Source organism: Aethalodelphis obliquidens, unplaced genomic scaffold (assembly GCF_003676395.1).
Source record: "Aethalodelphis obliquidens isolate GAN/ISIS:26980383/991018 unplaced genomic scaffold, ASM367639v1 scaffold20, whole genome shotgun sequence".
Classification (NCBI taxonomy): Eukaryota; Metazoa; Chordata; class Mammalia; order Artiodactyla; family Delphinidae; genus Aethalodelphis; species Aethalodelphis obliquidens.
This window is the reverse complement of record NW_020837964.1, coordinates 4,873,580-4,889,377: the sequence shown is the minus strand read 5'-3', so window position 1 is coordinate 4,889,377 and position 15,798 is coordinate 4,873,580. Positions and strand designations below refer to the sequence as shown.

The following is a 15,798-nucleotide window of genomic DNA, read 5'->3' as shown; positions in this document are numbered from 1 at the left end:
AGAAAGTTCTCCAGCAGGCAGCTGGAAGCCTAGCTCTGGGGGGTCATCTGGGTAAGTGAGAGCGCCTAGGCAGGGGCCAAGACAAAGCCTACCTTGCCAGAGAATTACCACCACGAATACTTCGTAGGCACGCAGATTGCTCCGCTCCTCCCCAGACACACTGGATCAGAATCTCCAGAGTAGGGCCAGGAATCTGCGTGCGTAACAGGTTCCTTAGGTGACCGTGATGTTCCTTGGGGCTGGAGAGCTCGGCCCTAGAGGAGAGGGACTGAGGCGGTGACTTTGGGTGGCTAGATGACAGGGCAGAGGCCTGCCCTGAAGTCGCCACCCGCGCCGTCGCTTGGCCCTCCGATTGGTCGCCTGCCGGCTTACCTTTGGCCACACTTGGCCTCGCGCCGCCCTCCGCCCCGCCCCCGTCGCTCCGCCCTCCGATTGGTCGCCGCCCCGCCCGTCCCCCGGGCTGGGGCAACCGGACTGGCGCGTGCCGGAAGCCGGAAGCGCGGCGGCGGCGGCGGCGTTGGCGTTCCTCAGGCAGCTGTATCCTTGCGCCATGCCAGTCCTTCGGCCGACCGTGTCGGCTGGGCGCCTCCTCTTCCTCTGGCTGCGGCTCCCCCTGCGGCCGCCCGGACCCCGGCTGTCGAGCGGACGGGCGGCGGCGGCCGGCGCCCTGGAGCGGGCCATGGACGAGCTGCTGCACCGTGCGGTGCCCGCGATGCCGGCCTACGGGCTGCGCGAGAAGACGCCGGCGCCGGCGGAGAACCAGTGCGCGGACTTCGTGAGCTTCTACGGCGGCCTGGCAGAGGCGGCCGAGCGTGCCGAGCTGCTGGGCCGCCTGGCGCGGGGCTTCGGCGTGGACCACGGCCAGGTGGCCGAGCAGAGCGCTGCCGTGCTCCAGCTGCTCCAGCAGCCGCGGGAGGCGGCCGTGCTCCTGCAGGCAGAGGACCGGCTGCGCTACGCGCTGGAGCCGCGCTACCGCAGCCTCTTCCACCACATCAGCAAGCTGGACGGCGGCGTGCGCTTCCTGGTGCAGCTGCGGGCCGACCTGCTCGAGGCTCAGGCCCTCAAGCTGATGGAGGGACCGCACGTCCGGGTAAGGCCCCGCCCGGGCCGCCCCCGACCCTTGGCGGCTCTCCCCATGTCGTCCTCACCCGCCCTTCAAGCCCCAAGCATTCCACCTTCCCCTGCCTGGAGCCGCGCACACTTCGCCCCGAGTCAGAGCCCCCGAACCCTGTCCCCTTCCTTCCCACGCTTTCCCAGTCCTTGCCTCCCTCTAGGCTCACCTCGCTCGTCTTATAGAAACTCGGCCCTCGCGTACTTTCAAGGTGACTGTCACGCCTCGTTCCTGATGAGCGTGCTCCATAAAATCTCTTTTTCATTCTTTTACCTGAGAGGTTTCGTCCATGTGGTACACTTGAATGCGGACCGAACCGAGCATCCGGTAACTTTCTGAAGACCTGGATGGGGTCAGTAAAAGTTAGTCGCAGGACCCACTGTGTAAGCCCTTGTCCTAAAAAGTCCTGTGAAACGTACAAAGGTGACTAGAACTCGAGGTCGCCACCGTCTAGGAGTCTGGATGCCTTCTATTTTCTCTCTGCCTCATAACTGTGACCAGGGTATTTTTACCTTCCTGAGTTCAGCCCTAAAATAGGATTCTAAGTTGACTTCTTGAGGAAATCAGGCGTTTACCACAGTGAGCTCAGGTTAGATGCAAATAAATAGATCAAGATTTAAATAATGATGACTTGAAAGGTGGCTGATAGTTGAATATAGTCCTTTTATTACTATCGATGTGAAATACGGTGGGACCACTAACTCACTCTTTTAGTAAACCAAAAATGCTGTAAATGTTCTGGCATTCAGAAGGTTAGTAGGTGCAGTTGGCTTTAAAAAGAATCGAACAGTTGAACGATTCCTTTAAGAACTCTTCACACTGGCGTAACGGTTTTTACGTTCATTGCCTCACTCTTGGGGAGGTGGTAAGCGTGTCTCCACATGTCGACCTCTCATGTGAGGTCACATGACTTGACCAGGCCCTCAGAGCAAATAAGCATGTCTCTGATCATCCACCCACACCCACATTTCCCAGGTTCTTTGCTCTGCACTTTATATCCTCATCATGTTATGTGAGTTATGGTGTCTATCAGAAACCTTCGTATCTTTCTTGGCTACGGAGCCCGACACGCATAAAATTGTGTGTAGTTAGGATAGGGTTAATCTCAGGATGATAACAGTAGCTATGATTTGATTGCTCATAATAGCTGGCTAATCTGCAATGCTAAGTGTTACCTAGGACCAGTGAGCCTTCAGCTGTAAGAGTCACAGGCTGAGAACCTCAGATGTTTATTGCATTGGCACCACATCAGTCCTGGAATCCCAGTGTGTTGAATCGACCATGTTCCCAACTAAATCCCCATCTGAATGGCTGAGACCTTGTGTTCCACACACTGTGTGCATACCCATCTGGTTCCTCCCAAGAGAGGCTTGGGTTTCGTCTGCAATCCAAGCAGACCTTTTTTTTTTTTCCTCCTTGAAGCGGAGACAGGTGCTCCTGAAAGCCTTCTGAAACTTAATTCTCATTGCATAGGAGGCTTGAGAATTAGGTAGGATGTCTGTCTACCTCATCCAAGGTAGGATGTCTTTTGGGTAGGTGACCTGTCCCCAGATGGAACTCTCCACCCATCCATTCAGCCATTCATCGGCTGTCTGTATGGTACCAGGCGTGCTCAGGCTCTGAGATCACTTGGTCCAGAAGCTTCCCTTCTAGTATGGGAAGAGTTAGGGGCGGGCACGGTATGTGTGAGTGCCTTTCACGCACTTGCTCATTTCATCCTCAGCAAGATGTGGTGACTGTTTGACAGATGAGGTGATTAAAGCTTGTCGAGGCCCAGTGCAGCGCCCAGAGCACAGAGCTGGTAAGAGCGCCTCCCCCCAAGCCCCGTCTCCACGCTCCACGGTGTGTACTTCATCATGGCACCCCAGCTCTCTTAGCTGACAACCTAACTAGATCGAAAATGGGCTTATTCTTTTAGATTTGCCTTTTTCTATAAAACTGAAGGGAAGGTAAGACAACCCAGCTGATGAATGGCTTTGTTTTATTTACTTTCACTGACTCAGGAGTTTAATATTCTCTAGTTGTGACTGTGTTTATCTTTCCAAGACTTTGTGTAAGCTTCCATCTTATCAGCAACCTCAGCACACACCTTGTTCTGAAACCTCAGGTCAGTCTCTGCTCTTCTGTCGAAAAATCATCAAACCTTCCGTGGCCAGGAGGATGGCATTCGGTGTCTTTCCTTTGGCATTTTTGCTGCCCACCAGCCATCCTGCGCATTCCCACTCCCCCAGCGTTACTCGCTCCCCTCCACGGACCCTCCTCTCCAGCCAAGCTGGCTCCTGGATGGAACGTTCCTGAACCCGCGCCGCTGCGTGATTCCTGTTAGAAAAAGAGCCGCCTGCACTCCCAGCTCGTTTGCTAGGCTTTTCCAGGTGCTCCAGCTCAGGGTGGCCTCACCCGGTTCTGAGCTTCATAGATACGTCATTGTACCACTCAGTTGGATTTGATACATTAACCACAGAATCTGTTGTTTGAAATGTATTTTTCCCCCGCAAGTGGATGATCAGCTCCTTGAAAACTGGGACCTTCGTCTTGTGTAGCAAAATGATGAATGAAGCGTGAGATAGACTCCCGGGTGCCCTGCCATCTGGCGAAGCCAGCAGCTAACCACTCCCATTCGTCCTGAGGTCAGACTGCTCCATTCAGAGGTCTGAGCCTGGAAAGGAACCTGGAGGCCAGGGAAGGTTTCCGTGTGGCTGAGAGAGAGAGAGAGAGAGAGAGAGAGAGACATCCTAGCAGACGTTGGGACCGCCCTCCTGGGGGATTCCTGATGTCACATCTGATTCTGTGAGACATAACTGGACTCGTTTCCTTACTCTTCCCCACATACAAGAGAAGACTCTTGGTTATGAGGTTGAGAAGGGACATCATCAGAGCTCAAAGCTGTGACCCTGAGACTAGACTTGTGGGAGAGGAGCTGGCCCCAGGGAGATCCAGAGCTGCCAGCAACACCATGTCCTCAGACGTTCAGGGTTCCCTTGTTTTATAGCCAAGGCCGTCCACACACGTAAGGGAAAAACATCACCAACCGAAAGGCACAAAGTCACGTGGAATCAAGATATGTCTCAAGCAGAGGGTGAGTGACCCTAGACTGACCTTGGCCTCTGCGCACGGTCTGGACACGCTGGGTGCAGAAGCCTTTTCAGGTGGCTCCGTCACATCTCTTGCGTTTCTCTACCTAGAAATCCTGCCCTTAGCCTGAGTGCCTCTAACCGCTAGCAGCTAAATCTGTCGCTCCCCTTCCCCTTGCTCTTTGTGGCTACGTAAATGGTTTTTTATCCCTATCATTCAAAACTTTCAGAGTTGACTTTTTTTTAACCCATAGAAATCGTCACTGGGATCTGATACTCTAATTAATCACCAGAATCACTTAACGTGTGTGTGGGCCATCTTGATTCCGTGTTTGTTTCATTCTGGATTTTGCAGCCAAGTTAAAGAGGTGGGTTAAAAGGCTAGAGCTTTTCGCTTGTAGGAATCCAGTTGGAAACCACCAGCAGCTTGGCCCTCGAGCTTCAGCGCAGGAGCCTAGGATGCTGCGGGACGCCCAGGAGGCAGGGAGTAGCAGACCTGAGCACCCCTTGCTGTGCACACGGCACCCCATCACACAGGTGTGCTTCTCCCCTTGCCCTTGCTGACCTTGGAGCTGCCAGCTGATGTCAGGTGGACGAGAGCTGCTGTGGGCTCAGGCCTGGGCATTGCCCTGGACTGGACTCAGTGCCCTGCTTCTCCTCACAACTTCTTGTTTGCTGAATCTCGTGAGCACAGAGGCATCCTTAGAATAACTGGCATGTGTGAGGCCCAAAGGGATGCTGACTGGGCATCTCATACAGAACAGTGGGTACAGCAGAAGATGCACCAGGTGGGGAAGGAAGGCCCCAGTTATGCTGGTTTGAAGCGTGATTTTAGGTGATCGTAGCCACGTCCCTTAACTGTCCTGGGCCAACCAGCTCTGCTGCTGAGGCGATAGTGGTCAGTCTGCCCAAGGTCAGCCTGCTTCTCTTCTAGAAATACTGCGGGGCTTGGCTAAAAACACAGTTATGAATGAGGACAGTTTGTCAAGATCTTGGTCTCTGACCGAGGGCTGTGATTATTGGAAATACGGGAAGAATCCAGAGGCTGACGCTTCTGTTTGAGTGGAGCCCAGCGTGCAGCCCAAGGCGGAAGGCCCGGCAGGGGTAGGTCTCTTTTCTTGGGTATTTTAAATTCGGTGAGGTTTCTCTTCTTATTCTTAATCCTTCCTGATAGGAAATTCAGAGTTGGTATCAAGTCTATTTGCTGGGAAGATGCAAGTGCTGTGTAGAAAGTTTTTACAGCCCAGCAGACGTCAGATGTCTGCTGTGGTTTTCAAGATAGCAGATCAGCTGCAGAGAGGATGGACGTTGCTGCCCATCAATTAAAAGGTCGTTAGAAGCCTAAGTGTCTTGGAGGCCAGCCTGGGACTTCTTGATTCATCCCAAGTCTCTACTGCGATGGTCCGTCCCTCTGACGCCACTTTGTAGCAACTCTTGGATTGTAATAAGTGAGTTGATCTTAATGGGTTTACCCCAAGAAAGGGATTTTAGTTGTTTTCATAATTAAGGAATTTGTAGAAAAGGGACTTGTCAATGTCCTTGAATTCTCTGATCGCAGGACCCCTGCCCCCCACCCCGAGTTTTAATCTTAGGAAATAGAACAGTAAATCGGTCATCCAGTGTTGGGCAGGGGTGGGTAATACCAAATCCACAAAGCAGCTCAATCACACAGGAAAAGAAGCGGTCCCTTTGCTTACAAGACCAAATGCTCTTTCTGTTAAAAATGCTCTTCTTCTCTGTTGAGGTTCCAAGTGAGGTGAGAGGCTTATTATGATGCCTGGACATGTGGCTGCAAGTCCGGGTTTGCGTGTTCTTTCCCGAGGCGGCGAAGTGTGGGCTTTGGGCTCTGAGGTGTGAATCCAATCCACCCGTCAGTTGCCCTCCTCAACGAGACGCCCCGTGAACTTGCGGTTGTGTGTCCAGCTCCTGAGCGGGGTACACGGTGTGCGGGCAGGCGCGTGCTTCTTGTGTGTGCAGTTTACAGGCTTTTTGTTTTTCTTCAGAGTTATTTCCAAAAGCCCTTTGGGGTTGAAGAGTTCAGTCTCTTACAGATACAATCCCCAGTGAAGCCGAGGGGACTCCCATTCTAAGAGAGGGTCTGGGCACCGTGAGATATTTGTGGGCAGCAGAAGGGAGCTGGCATTTAGGAAACGATGGGCGATTTGAATGTAGAAATGACGGTGAGACCTGTGGGAATCTTAACAGAAGCCCGGGCGGAACACTGGAGAAGGGACCACACTCGTATCAGGCAGGGTCCCCACGCCACCACTGCAGCGCCCAGCCGCACCACGGTTTGTTGTAAACCTTCTCTGGTGTCTTGTCCTGTTTTGAAGTTAACCTGGTGGTCCTCGTGGTTCTACTAAATTCTGCACTTAGCTAGACTAAGAGATGAACTCATTTGTAGATGGGAACGTTGTCCCAGCAGTTATATTTTTGAGTCCTGGGTCGCTGATAAATGATTTCTCAATCACTGAGCGTGACGCATACACGATTCCTCTGCCTCCTGCTGTCTGAGATCGGGTAGCCTTGCTGCCCTCGGCACCTAATTCCAGCCTGAACAGCTGCGGCCCTGTTAGCACTGGGCGGTGGAGATGTGTAACCTTTAACCTAGATTCCCGGATCTCGTGTCCAGTGTCCCACGTTATAGCTGTCAGTAGCCCAGAATAGAACGAAGGGACTTGTAGAAGAGGCGCTTCCGTCAGCCAGACCGTTCCTTTCATAATCAATACTGAATGAATGCCGAAGGCAGATTTTTCCAACTTGTTCCTATTGTGCGTCTCATAGAGATGCCATAGAGTTCCATGTACATCCTACATGGAACTCGGCTGGTCCGTTCCTAACCTTTCAGTGCAGAGGTTCCCAACCTGGGGAACCTGGTTGGGAACTGAGTTTCAAAGGGCTCCATGAACCCCAGGAAGCTGTGTGCAGAGTTTTATTAATGCGTTTGCATTTTTCTGGGGAGAGTGTCCCCAGTTTTTAGCACAGGTGCAAGAGTGTATGAGGACCCCAGGAAGACTGAGAACCACTGTAGTCAGTGCAGGAAATACAGTTTTATAAGGAGCCGTTCTGTGTTGCCTGGTGAGCCATCCCTTCTCCTCCCTTCCTGCTACTTCCTGGTCACTGTTTTCCAGTTTGTCTTCTCTTTTTCATTTGCCATCAATCTGTTAAATCATCTTCCACATGGAGGACCCCACTGATGGCTTTGAGAACCAGAGGACTAAATCAGAAATGACCTCTGCCCTTACAGAGCTGAGAGGCCAGTAGAGGAGACTAGACCATGGGATAAAGAGTTACGAGGGCCGGGCGCAGTGGCGCGCGCCTGTAGTCCCAGCTGCTCGGGAGGCTGAGGCAGGAGGATCGCTTGAGCCCAGGAGTTCTGGGCTGTAGTGCGCTATGCCGATCGGGTGTCCGCACTAAGTTTGGCATCGATATGGTGACCTCCCGGGAGCGGGGGACCACCAGGTTGCCTAAGGAGGAGTGAACCGGCCCAGGTCGGAAACGGAGCAGGTCAAAACTCCCGTGCTGATCAGTAGTGGGATTGCGCCTGTGAATAGCCACTGCGCTCCAGCCTGGGCAACATAGCGAGACCCCGTCTCTTAAAAAAAAAAAAAAAAAAGAGTTACGAGGAATTACAGAGATCACATGGTCCAGTCGCCTGTCGACGTGGAAATCCTTTCTAAAACATCTCCACCGTGTTCTTGCCCACCCTGTGCTCATCTCGTCCCGTGGGGAGGGCCGCTGTCTCCCAGGAGGACCTCTGTGGGCAGCCCTAGCTCCTCAGAAGCTCTTCTTTACATGGAGTCTGACTGTGCCTTCCCCCTGTCGGTCCTGGACATGCTCCCTCTCCTTGCCCCCATGGGGCCTCTTGTGTGCCCGAGGCCTTCAGTGTTTGAAGATGGACCTCGCTTCATCCTGAAACCCTTTCTGAGCCACCCACCCCCATGCCTGCAACTTATCCTCAAGTGACAAGGCTCTGAGTCCTTTGACCTTTTACCAGAGATTAAAATGTGAAATGGCCCTATAACAGTTTCATAGCTTGTGTACAGTTTTACTGGTGTTATCCGTCATGGTCTTTGCAATTCTTATACAGGGATTCATAAGGTCAGTTCTGTACCAGACATACTGAGATGTTTGCTGTTATTCAATAATAATATGCAGTGTATCTGTTAGTATGCAGTTCATCTATAACTAACAGAGACTCAAAACAGCAGTGGTTTGAATAAGAGAAGTTTGTCTTTCATGAAGAAGTCTGGAGGTAGGCAGCCCAGGGCTGACTCTGCGGTGCCCTCAGTTGACCCAGGCTTCTGTTTGTTGCTCTTCCCTGAAAACCTCATCCCCAAAGTTACCTCATGGCCCAAGAGGGCTGCTCCAGCTCTAGCCATCACATCGCCTTCCGACCTGCAGTGGGGAGGACAAAGAAAAAGATGGTAGGACATCTCTTCCCTGCAGTGGGAAGGACAAAGAGAAAAGCAGCCCTTTGCTGCTCCTGCCATCTTCCAAGGTTCCCGGAAGCTGCTGCAGGATACCTCTGCTTACATCTGAGAAGCCAGAACTCAGTCTCATGATTAGCCCTAGCGGCAGTGCAGACTTTATCCTGAAGAGTCACGTGCCCAGGTAAAAAGTGAAGCTTCTGTCGATTTGGGAAAAAGGGACGCAGCCATTGAGGAACAACAGCCTTGTCTCTCGCCCTGGACGTCCCCTCCGCTCTGGCTGTCACGAAGCTTACCACTATTACATGGGCAGCAGTCACCACAGACTGAACTGGGATGGTTCTGCCCCTGCATTGTGTCCTCTCCTTTCCTTACCTCTTGTTCTATTCTTGCTTGAAAAGTTTCAGTGCGAATGTATCTCTGATGGTAAAGTTGACTCAAATCATTTTGGGAAGTAGAATAAATACAAGTAAGTGAAATTAGAATAATGTCATCAATTCTAAATGCATGGATTGCCCGGCACACTATTATTCTACGGCCCACTCAGGGGGGAAAAAATGCTGCCGATTAAACCGTGACCCGCCATCATTTGAACAAGGTGTCCTGCCCACCAAGATGTGAAAATAGGAAAACACACACCTTAGAGCTGTCGAAATGTGGGGTCCTCGTTTCTCTTGGGAAACAAGAAAGGGTGTTTTTGGTGAACCAGAGAATGTTCCTGAGAGGGTGTTGGAGTTTCCTGCACTGAGACGCCGTTCAGCGTCAGCTTAACATCACGTGTGCAGCTGTGTTCACGGCGGCGAATGTATCGGCACACTTTATTTGATTTGGGCAACTTAGCTCAGATGGAACCCAGGTGTCTTACAGGTGGAAGGAGGGAGGGAAGACGTAGAGCTGAGTTCGGTCTGTCGTGGCCGAGAGCAGAGCCCGGTGGAGCTGCCTCAGAACAGCCTCATCCTGCCCACTCCTCTTTTGTATCAGGTTTTGGTGTCGAATTCCCTGTGCTGGCAGCGATGCGGGGATGGGCTGGACGTCTTTCCCTCGGAAGGCCAGCGCTCCCCCCTCTCCATTTCAGGAAATGAACGGGGTGCTGAAAAGCATGTTCTCAGAATGGTTTTCTTCCGGGTTCCTGAACCTGGAGCGGGTCACCTGGCGTTCACCGTGCGAAATGCTGCAGAAAATCAGTGAGTAAGTATTTATGACGTTTCCGCTTTTCTTACGGTTCAGCGGAAAGCCAGTCTCCATTCCCGTGTACGTTTTGTTCCAAGCCTGGTAAAACCCAAACACAGGATCCACAAAGGTGGCTGTCCTACCAGGTGATGCCGAGACCACGGAGGAGGAAGGGGCACAGGTGGAAGCTGGTCCTCGTGCCGGTGAACCTGCGCTTGGGGTCTCGGTCAGCCCTCAGCCCCGCGTCTCCCCAGCAACCCCATGATCAGAGCTGCCCGGGTTCACTGGACCCAAGCATTGGCATTAGTAACTCAAAAACCGTCTGTCTCACCAGCTGTGAAAATGTCTCCCTTGGATAAAATCTCCAAATTCACAGTATAGTGCGTGATTCCCACCTTCCCCCGGACACGGTAAAATGCAGGCTGGCCGACAGTAGCATGCTGCCACGTCGCATGTTGAAACAAAACAGCGGTGGCCGAGGTCGCCGGACACATGGAAGCAGCCAGGCGATGCGTGTCCTCAGGCAGCGCGGACTTCAAACTGCGGAGATTCGGGGGAAGCAAGAGACGTAGGATGTCCGGTGACAGGCATCTGGTCAGGTCTCTGTGTTGAAATCTGCCACATACCTGCTCCCCCGGGGCCTGGCAAACGAGTCTTAAGACCGGGGATGAGAGCACAGTTTTGTGTGTAAAACGGTCACCAGTTGTGCTTCCTCTCAGTCAGTGCTGTTTCGCGCTAAGATGATCTTTGAATTTCCCGCAGAGTCCGCTGAAGCTGTATTTAAAGGACTGCTTTGACTTGAGTGAATAGAACGAGTAGGAATCAGCCCCGCGGCTCTTTAACTTGTGATCTGTACTTTTGTCTTGCCCTTTCATCACGTTCTCGTCAGGGCTGAGGCTGTGCATCCCGTTAAAAACTGGGCGGACATGAAACGGCGCGTGGGGCCCTACAGAAGGTGTTACTTCTTCTCTCACTGCTCGACCCCGGGGGAGCCCCTGATCATTTTGCACGTGGCCCTGACCAGTGAGATCTCCAGCAGCATCCAGGTACCTGTGCGCGGTCGATTCAGGACGGGGCAGACGGCCCAGGGTGCCTTAAGTTTTCTGTTAACTTAGTTTTCTCCCCTTTTTGAAAATAAATTGCTTTTCGGCCTTTGTGGATCTTTGCATTAGCTAGATACAGGCTCCAGATCTGCAGCCACAGAGTGGAGACGGGCAGTGTGTGGGCAGTGATGGGACGGGGCAAGCTTTTGCCAGGGTGTGTGGACCTTGGGTTGAGACGTGGTCCAGGCTGTTATGGATGAGGGGGGTACAGGTGCAGGGGCACGGGGATCAACTCTTCAGCATCTAAGTGCCTGTGGGTAGTTTCAAAAGACAGCCGATTGAGAAATTGGAAAGTCGGCTGGGCTGCATGCCTGACGCGGGCCCAGCGCTCTGCCCGGCGTGGTGATTCCCCCCCAGAGCAATCTGGGCTTCTCCTCGAGGCGTTGGGGAGTGTCTGAAACACTCAGTCCGGAGGCCCATGGTGGGCAGGGGCTGGGGCTGCAGAGCAGGTCCGTTGAGGGGAAGTGGGCACACCTGGGTCACTGTGGCTTCGGGGTCGGAATGGCCTGTTCGGAGGCTGAGAGGTGATGGCAGACGTCAGGTGGGCGCTGGGCAGCGTCTCCTGGCATCGGAGGGCGGAGGACTCGTCAGCAGGGAGACGTTTCCGTAGGATGCTTGTTTGGAGGCGCCTGCACTGTGATGACGCACTAGAAGTTATCACGGCCTCCCTGGGGGCAGTTTGGTAATAACTATTAAAATGTAAAACGTGTGTTCCTTTTGACCTAAAAATTCCACTCTCAGGAATTTATCCCAGGAGAGGCTCAGAGCTGAGAGTTTGGGCGGTTGCCCCCTGCAGCATCGTCTGGAGGTGGGAGTGATAACCCAAGTGCCCACCGGGAGAGGCTGCTGTAGGGAGCGACGGCATGTGCGTCTGGCCTGTCCTCACACACCCTGCGGTCCCACGTGTGGGCTTAAGTGTGGATTTAGCTTTGTACTTTTGACCTGCCACGTCAACCTTGACTTACTATTGACTGGATTCGGGTTCCAGCCTAGCCCACCTGGTGTGACCTTCTGCGTCGCGTGAATCCCTGCCCGCCCGCGGCGCGCCCTCCTGTGTGACTGCTCACAGCGCCCTGTGACTCAGGCTTGTTACCGTTACTGTCCTCACCTTAGACATGGGGACTCCGAGGCTAGGGGAGAGCTTTGCCCAGGATGATGGAAGAAGTGGGGCCGGTGGAGGGCCGGGATCCCAGCCCTGAGGGCAGGTGCCTTCCGTGTGAGGAGACTCGCGCATCCGGACACATACATGAGAGCCGCGTGTGTACGTGGTTTTGTATGCACATGTGCTTATGTGTGTACCTGCCTGGGGCCAGTGAGACCGACCTGGAGAGGCGCTCCCCAAAACGTAAACAGTAGGACTGGGTGTTCAGTTCTGGAGTGATTTGTGATTTTTTCTTCATGCATTTATTTCTTGCCTCTTTGATATTATGCATATCTCATTCATATAATCAAAGAAAGGTTCATTTGTTTGGGTTTTGGGGGTTTTTTTTGAAAACTTAAAAAAAAAGATTTGCTGGAGACAAATTTTGAGTCCAGAACCACGAGATAACCTACAGACTTCTTGAAAAACAAAGGAGGTGATCCAACAAGATGAGGAATGATGGGAGGAGAGCTCCTCCAGCAGCTGCCGGTGCAGGAGAGGCTGGTGGGGCCCCGGATGTCACGGCCTCTGCGTCACCATCCGCCCAACTTTCCTTATGGTGACGGTTCATGGCTTCCCAGGAGTCACAGAAAAGACCCTCCGAGCGTCTGAAGGGGATGAGAGCTGAGGATGTTTCTCCCGAGGGGGGTACGCGCAGACCCACGCGTCCCATTGGCAATTTAAGGAAGTCTGTGGGCTCCAGACCTCAGCCTGGACTCTGGGCCAGACTCCCCTACTCCAAGCATCCAGGGTAGCTGGTAGGAGTTTAGAGCAGCATAAGCGTGTCCTTCAGAAGCAGGCTGGCAGGCCTGTGTCCACGCCAACTGCAAGGGCTCCACCACTACTGTCGTGGCCCTCAGGGTATTAAAGCTCAGAACGCCCCGCACTCACATCTCAGAGCAGATCAAGTCGGACTTGGCTAAGGGACCTCCCGGTACGAGTCATGCTGATTCGTAGATCGCTTCTCGTACGTGTCTGTGCGGGCGTGTGGTTTCACTGTGGAAATATAAGGACGTGACAGAAAACCAAAAAGGTACATAGGAAAAGCATAAAAAGGTACACTTCCTGAAAGAAAACTTAGGTAGGACCGCATCCGGCTTACTGGGAAATGTAAGCAACTAGGATTCAGAGGGGAGGAGGGACGCCTGCAGGACGCAGTGGGCAGCCTGCGCACAGGAGCCGCAGGAAGTGGGCCCCGTGGCCTTGGCAGAGGGCTGGCGTGCTGTCTGGGGGTGTCGCAGGGCAGCAGATTGCACAGAGAGAGAGACCTCCCCTGAGAGAGACCTCGGGGACATCAGTTGTGATTCAGCGAAGCTTGTGGGAGAATTTCAAAGTGGTAGAAATGATACAACATTGAGCAAACAGCCAGGGAAGTTGTGAGACCACTGCCGCCTCCAGAGAGGTCTCAGAGCAGGGTGCTTGCCTCTAGAGTCTGGTCCTTGGGTCGAGGGACCCCCAGGAGGGGTGAGGGCGAGGCGGGTGCGTCCACAGCTGCCCGTCACTGTCCTTTATGTTTTCCAGACCATCATAGTGAAGGAGAGTCCCACGTCGGAGACAGAGGAGCGGGACAAGATCACCACAGCCGTCCTATACTCTCTGAGCCTGACCCAGCAGGGGCTGCAGGGCGTGGAGCTGGGCGCCTTCCTCATCAAGCGGGTGGTGAAGGAGCTGCAGGTGAGCGAGACTCGACCCTGACCCCGCCGCACCGCTGTCGGTGTCCCCGCCTTGGGATGGCCCAGCACTTCTGCCCTCATCTCTGCGGACAGGGTGAAGCTGTTGGGCCGGAGCGATCAGGAGGGGTGGAAGAGTGCCAGGTGCCCCTCGGCACTTCCTAGGAGCCCCGAGACTCGTCAGGGGGTGGAAGTGGTGCCGAGGAAAAGGCCGGCTTCTCATGGGCCACAAATCCAGATGCGTCCTGGGGGCGGCGGCTTCTGCAGGGGACCCTGCACCCTGGCTGGCGGGGCAGCTCCTGATGGGCACGTGCTGTCCCGGCATAGTCGCCAGCAGGGCCCCCTTCGCTCCCACTGTCCAGTCCTGGCCGTGCCAAGCTCCCTACCCACCCTCGCCCATTCGTGGCCCGGGAGGGAGCATCGAGGTTCGACTTCGACCGGGCAGTTGGAGGGTAAATGCACTGGCACCTGGTTTTTTTTTTTATAATTGCCTTCTCTTGGTTGCCCTGGTCAACACAGAAATGTTCAGGTCCACGCTGGGTTTGGGCTTTTTAAAACTGTCTCACGAGGGGCTGGAGTGAACTCTAATGTGCAGAATCTAATTTTTAGGTAAAATAATTAGATCATGACTAATTGGCGCTGACAGCAGCACTCTCCGCTTCTGGTGGTTTCAACACAGACAGCTGCTGCAGAAGCTCTTCCTCAGAGAATGACCAATAGGGTGGAATTTAAATATTTGCGTGCTTCGTGTTAAATTCACAGTTTTAAGTCTGAGAACTTGGGATTCAGTTGGGTATCAGCTTCGTTAGAATCACTCCCTGCCACTTTTTCCCCAGAGGCGATAAGAAGCACATCTGATTACTCTGAGTTTCTTCTTTTATTTCCTGCTTCTTTGCTGAAGGTGCTAATGCTTGGGGCGAGGGTGGGCGGGTAGCAGGGCTGGTGTGAGGCAGAAAGGCAGTCAGAGGAGGGGCAGGCTCCAGGGTCTGGGTGATACAGCAGATTCTGTTTCTCAATCAGGCAGCCCAGGAGCCATCCTGCTGCTGACCTCTTCTCCACGTCTGGGCTGGGAGCCGGAAAGTCACCTGAGAAATCTGGAGGGAAGGGCAGCCCTTCCTCCACAGAGGTGTTCGTGGAGGTTTATGGAGGAGGCACCTTAAATGCCCAGTGAAAAGAACAGGGTTAGGAAAAGTCATGGGATCGTTTTATCTTTTAATATTGTTCTGTCGCTAAAGTTACGGTTCTGAATTTTGAGTGACAGTGAGAAAGCGCTCATGATATAAATGCACAAAGCAGGATGAGGATATAAAATAACTGTCTTGCCCTTGCAAAAGTTGCCTAGAGAAAGACCAGGAGTTATACTCTATCAGACCTGGAGAGTGTGGTGGTTTCTTTGCTTCCGTCCTAAATTTAAAAAAATTTATTCTATAGTGAGCATATATTACATTTTTAATTGGAAGATACTGAGTTCTTCGAAATGATCATTGCGATCTCTCTGTAATTTGAACAACAGTGATTGAACCGTGTTATCTGATGTGGAGACATAACCGTTACTTCCCCTTCTATCCCATCCTCTGCACCCACTGTGCTATATTAGTTGAGCGATCAGTTATTCATTCAACAAACAGAAGACAGTCACTGGGTACTTGTGTGCCAAGCACCAAACCAGGTTCTGTGGCGGCAGCAAAGTCCATGGGAGGGGCCTGGTGGGCTAGAAAGACAAGACCTGTAGTCAGAAGACAGCACCCCACATCGTAGCAGCCCACCCCTCCAATTTCAGGCAGGTCCCCCAACTTGCCGTTGTGGATAGCGGTGCAGATTGGAGACCCCACAGTAAAGGCTTGTCCTGGGGACTCAGGTTGCCTCCAGGACCTGGCACACATCAGATCCTTAATAACTGTTCCTTGAAGGAAGAAGATTCGTGCGCAGCAAATATCACTTTGTAAACCACACAGCAGCACACGGAGGTTAATGATACGTAAGCGAGAACTGAGGAGGTGTTTCTGAATCCGTGACTCACCTGCTGAATTGTGTGTGTGTGTGTGTGTGTGTGTGTGTGTGTGTGTGTGTGTGTGTGTGTGTGTGTGTGTGTGTGTGTGTGT

The 15,798-nt window shown here is 53.0% G+C and overlaps 2 protein-coding genes across 2 annotated transcripts in view; both read left to right on the top strand.

Annotated features, from left to right (window-relative positions):
* The first annotated feature begins 509 nt into the window (after positions 1–509).
* MLYCD (malonyl-CoA decarboxylase) overlaps positions 510–15,798 on the top strand; it is a 16,610-nt gene continuing 1,321 nt past the window's right edge. Inside the window, exons 1-4 of the mRNA XM_027119154.1 lie at positions 510–1,090; positions 9,688–9,800; positions 10,672–10,828; positions 13,548–13,700. Of these exons, the coding sequence (XP_026974955.1) occupies positions 551–1,090; positions 9,688–9,800; positions 10,672–10,828; positions 13,548–13,700 (963 nt within the window). The 5' untranslated portion in view covers positions 510–550. The remainder of the gene's footprint in view (positions 1,091–9,687; positions 9,801–10,671; positions 10,829–13,547; positions 13,701–15,798) is intronic.
* The window catches only part of OSGIN1 (oxidative stress induced growth inhibitor 1), a 59,252-nt gene continuing 57,057 nt past the window's right edge, over positions 13,604–15,798 (top strand). The window contains exon 1 of the mRNA XM_027119153.1: positions 13,604–13,700. The gene's annotated coding sequence lies outside the window, so the exon portion shown is untranslated. The remainder of the gene's footprint in view (positions 13,701–15,798) is intronic.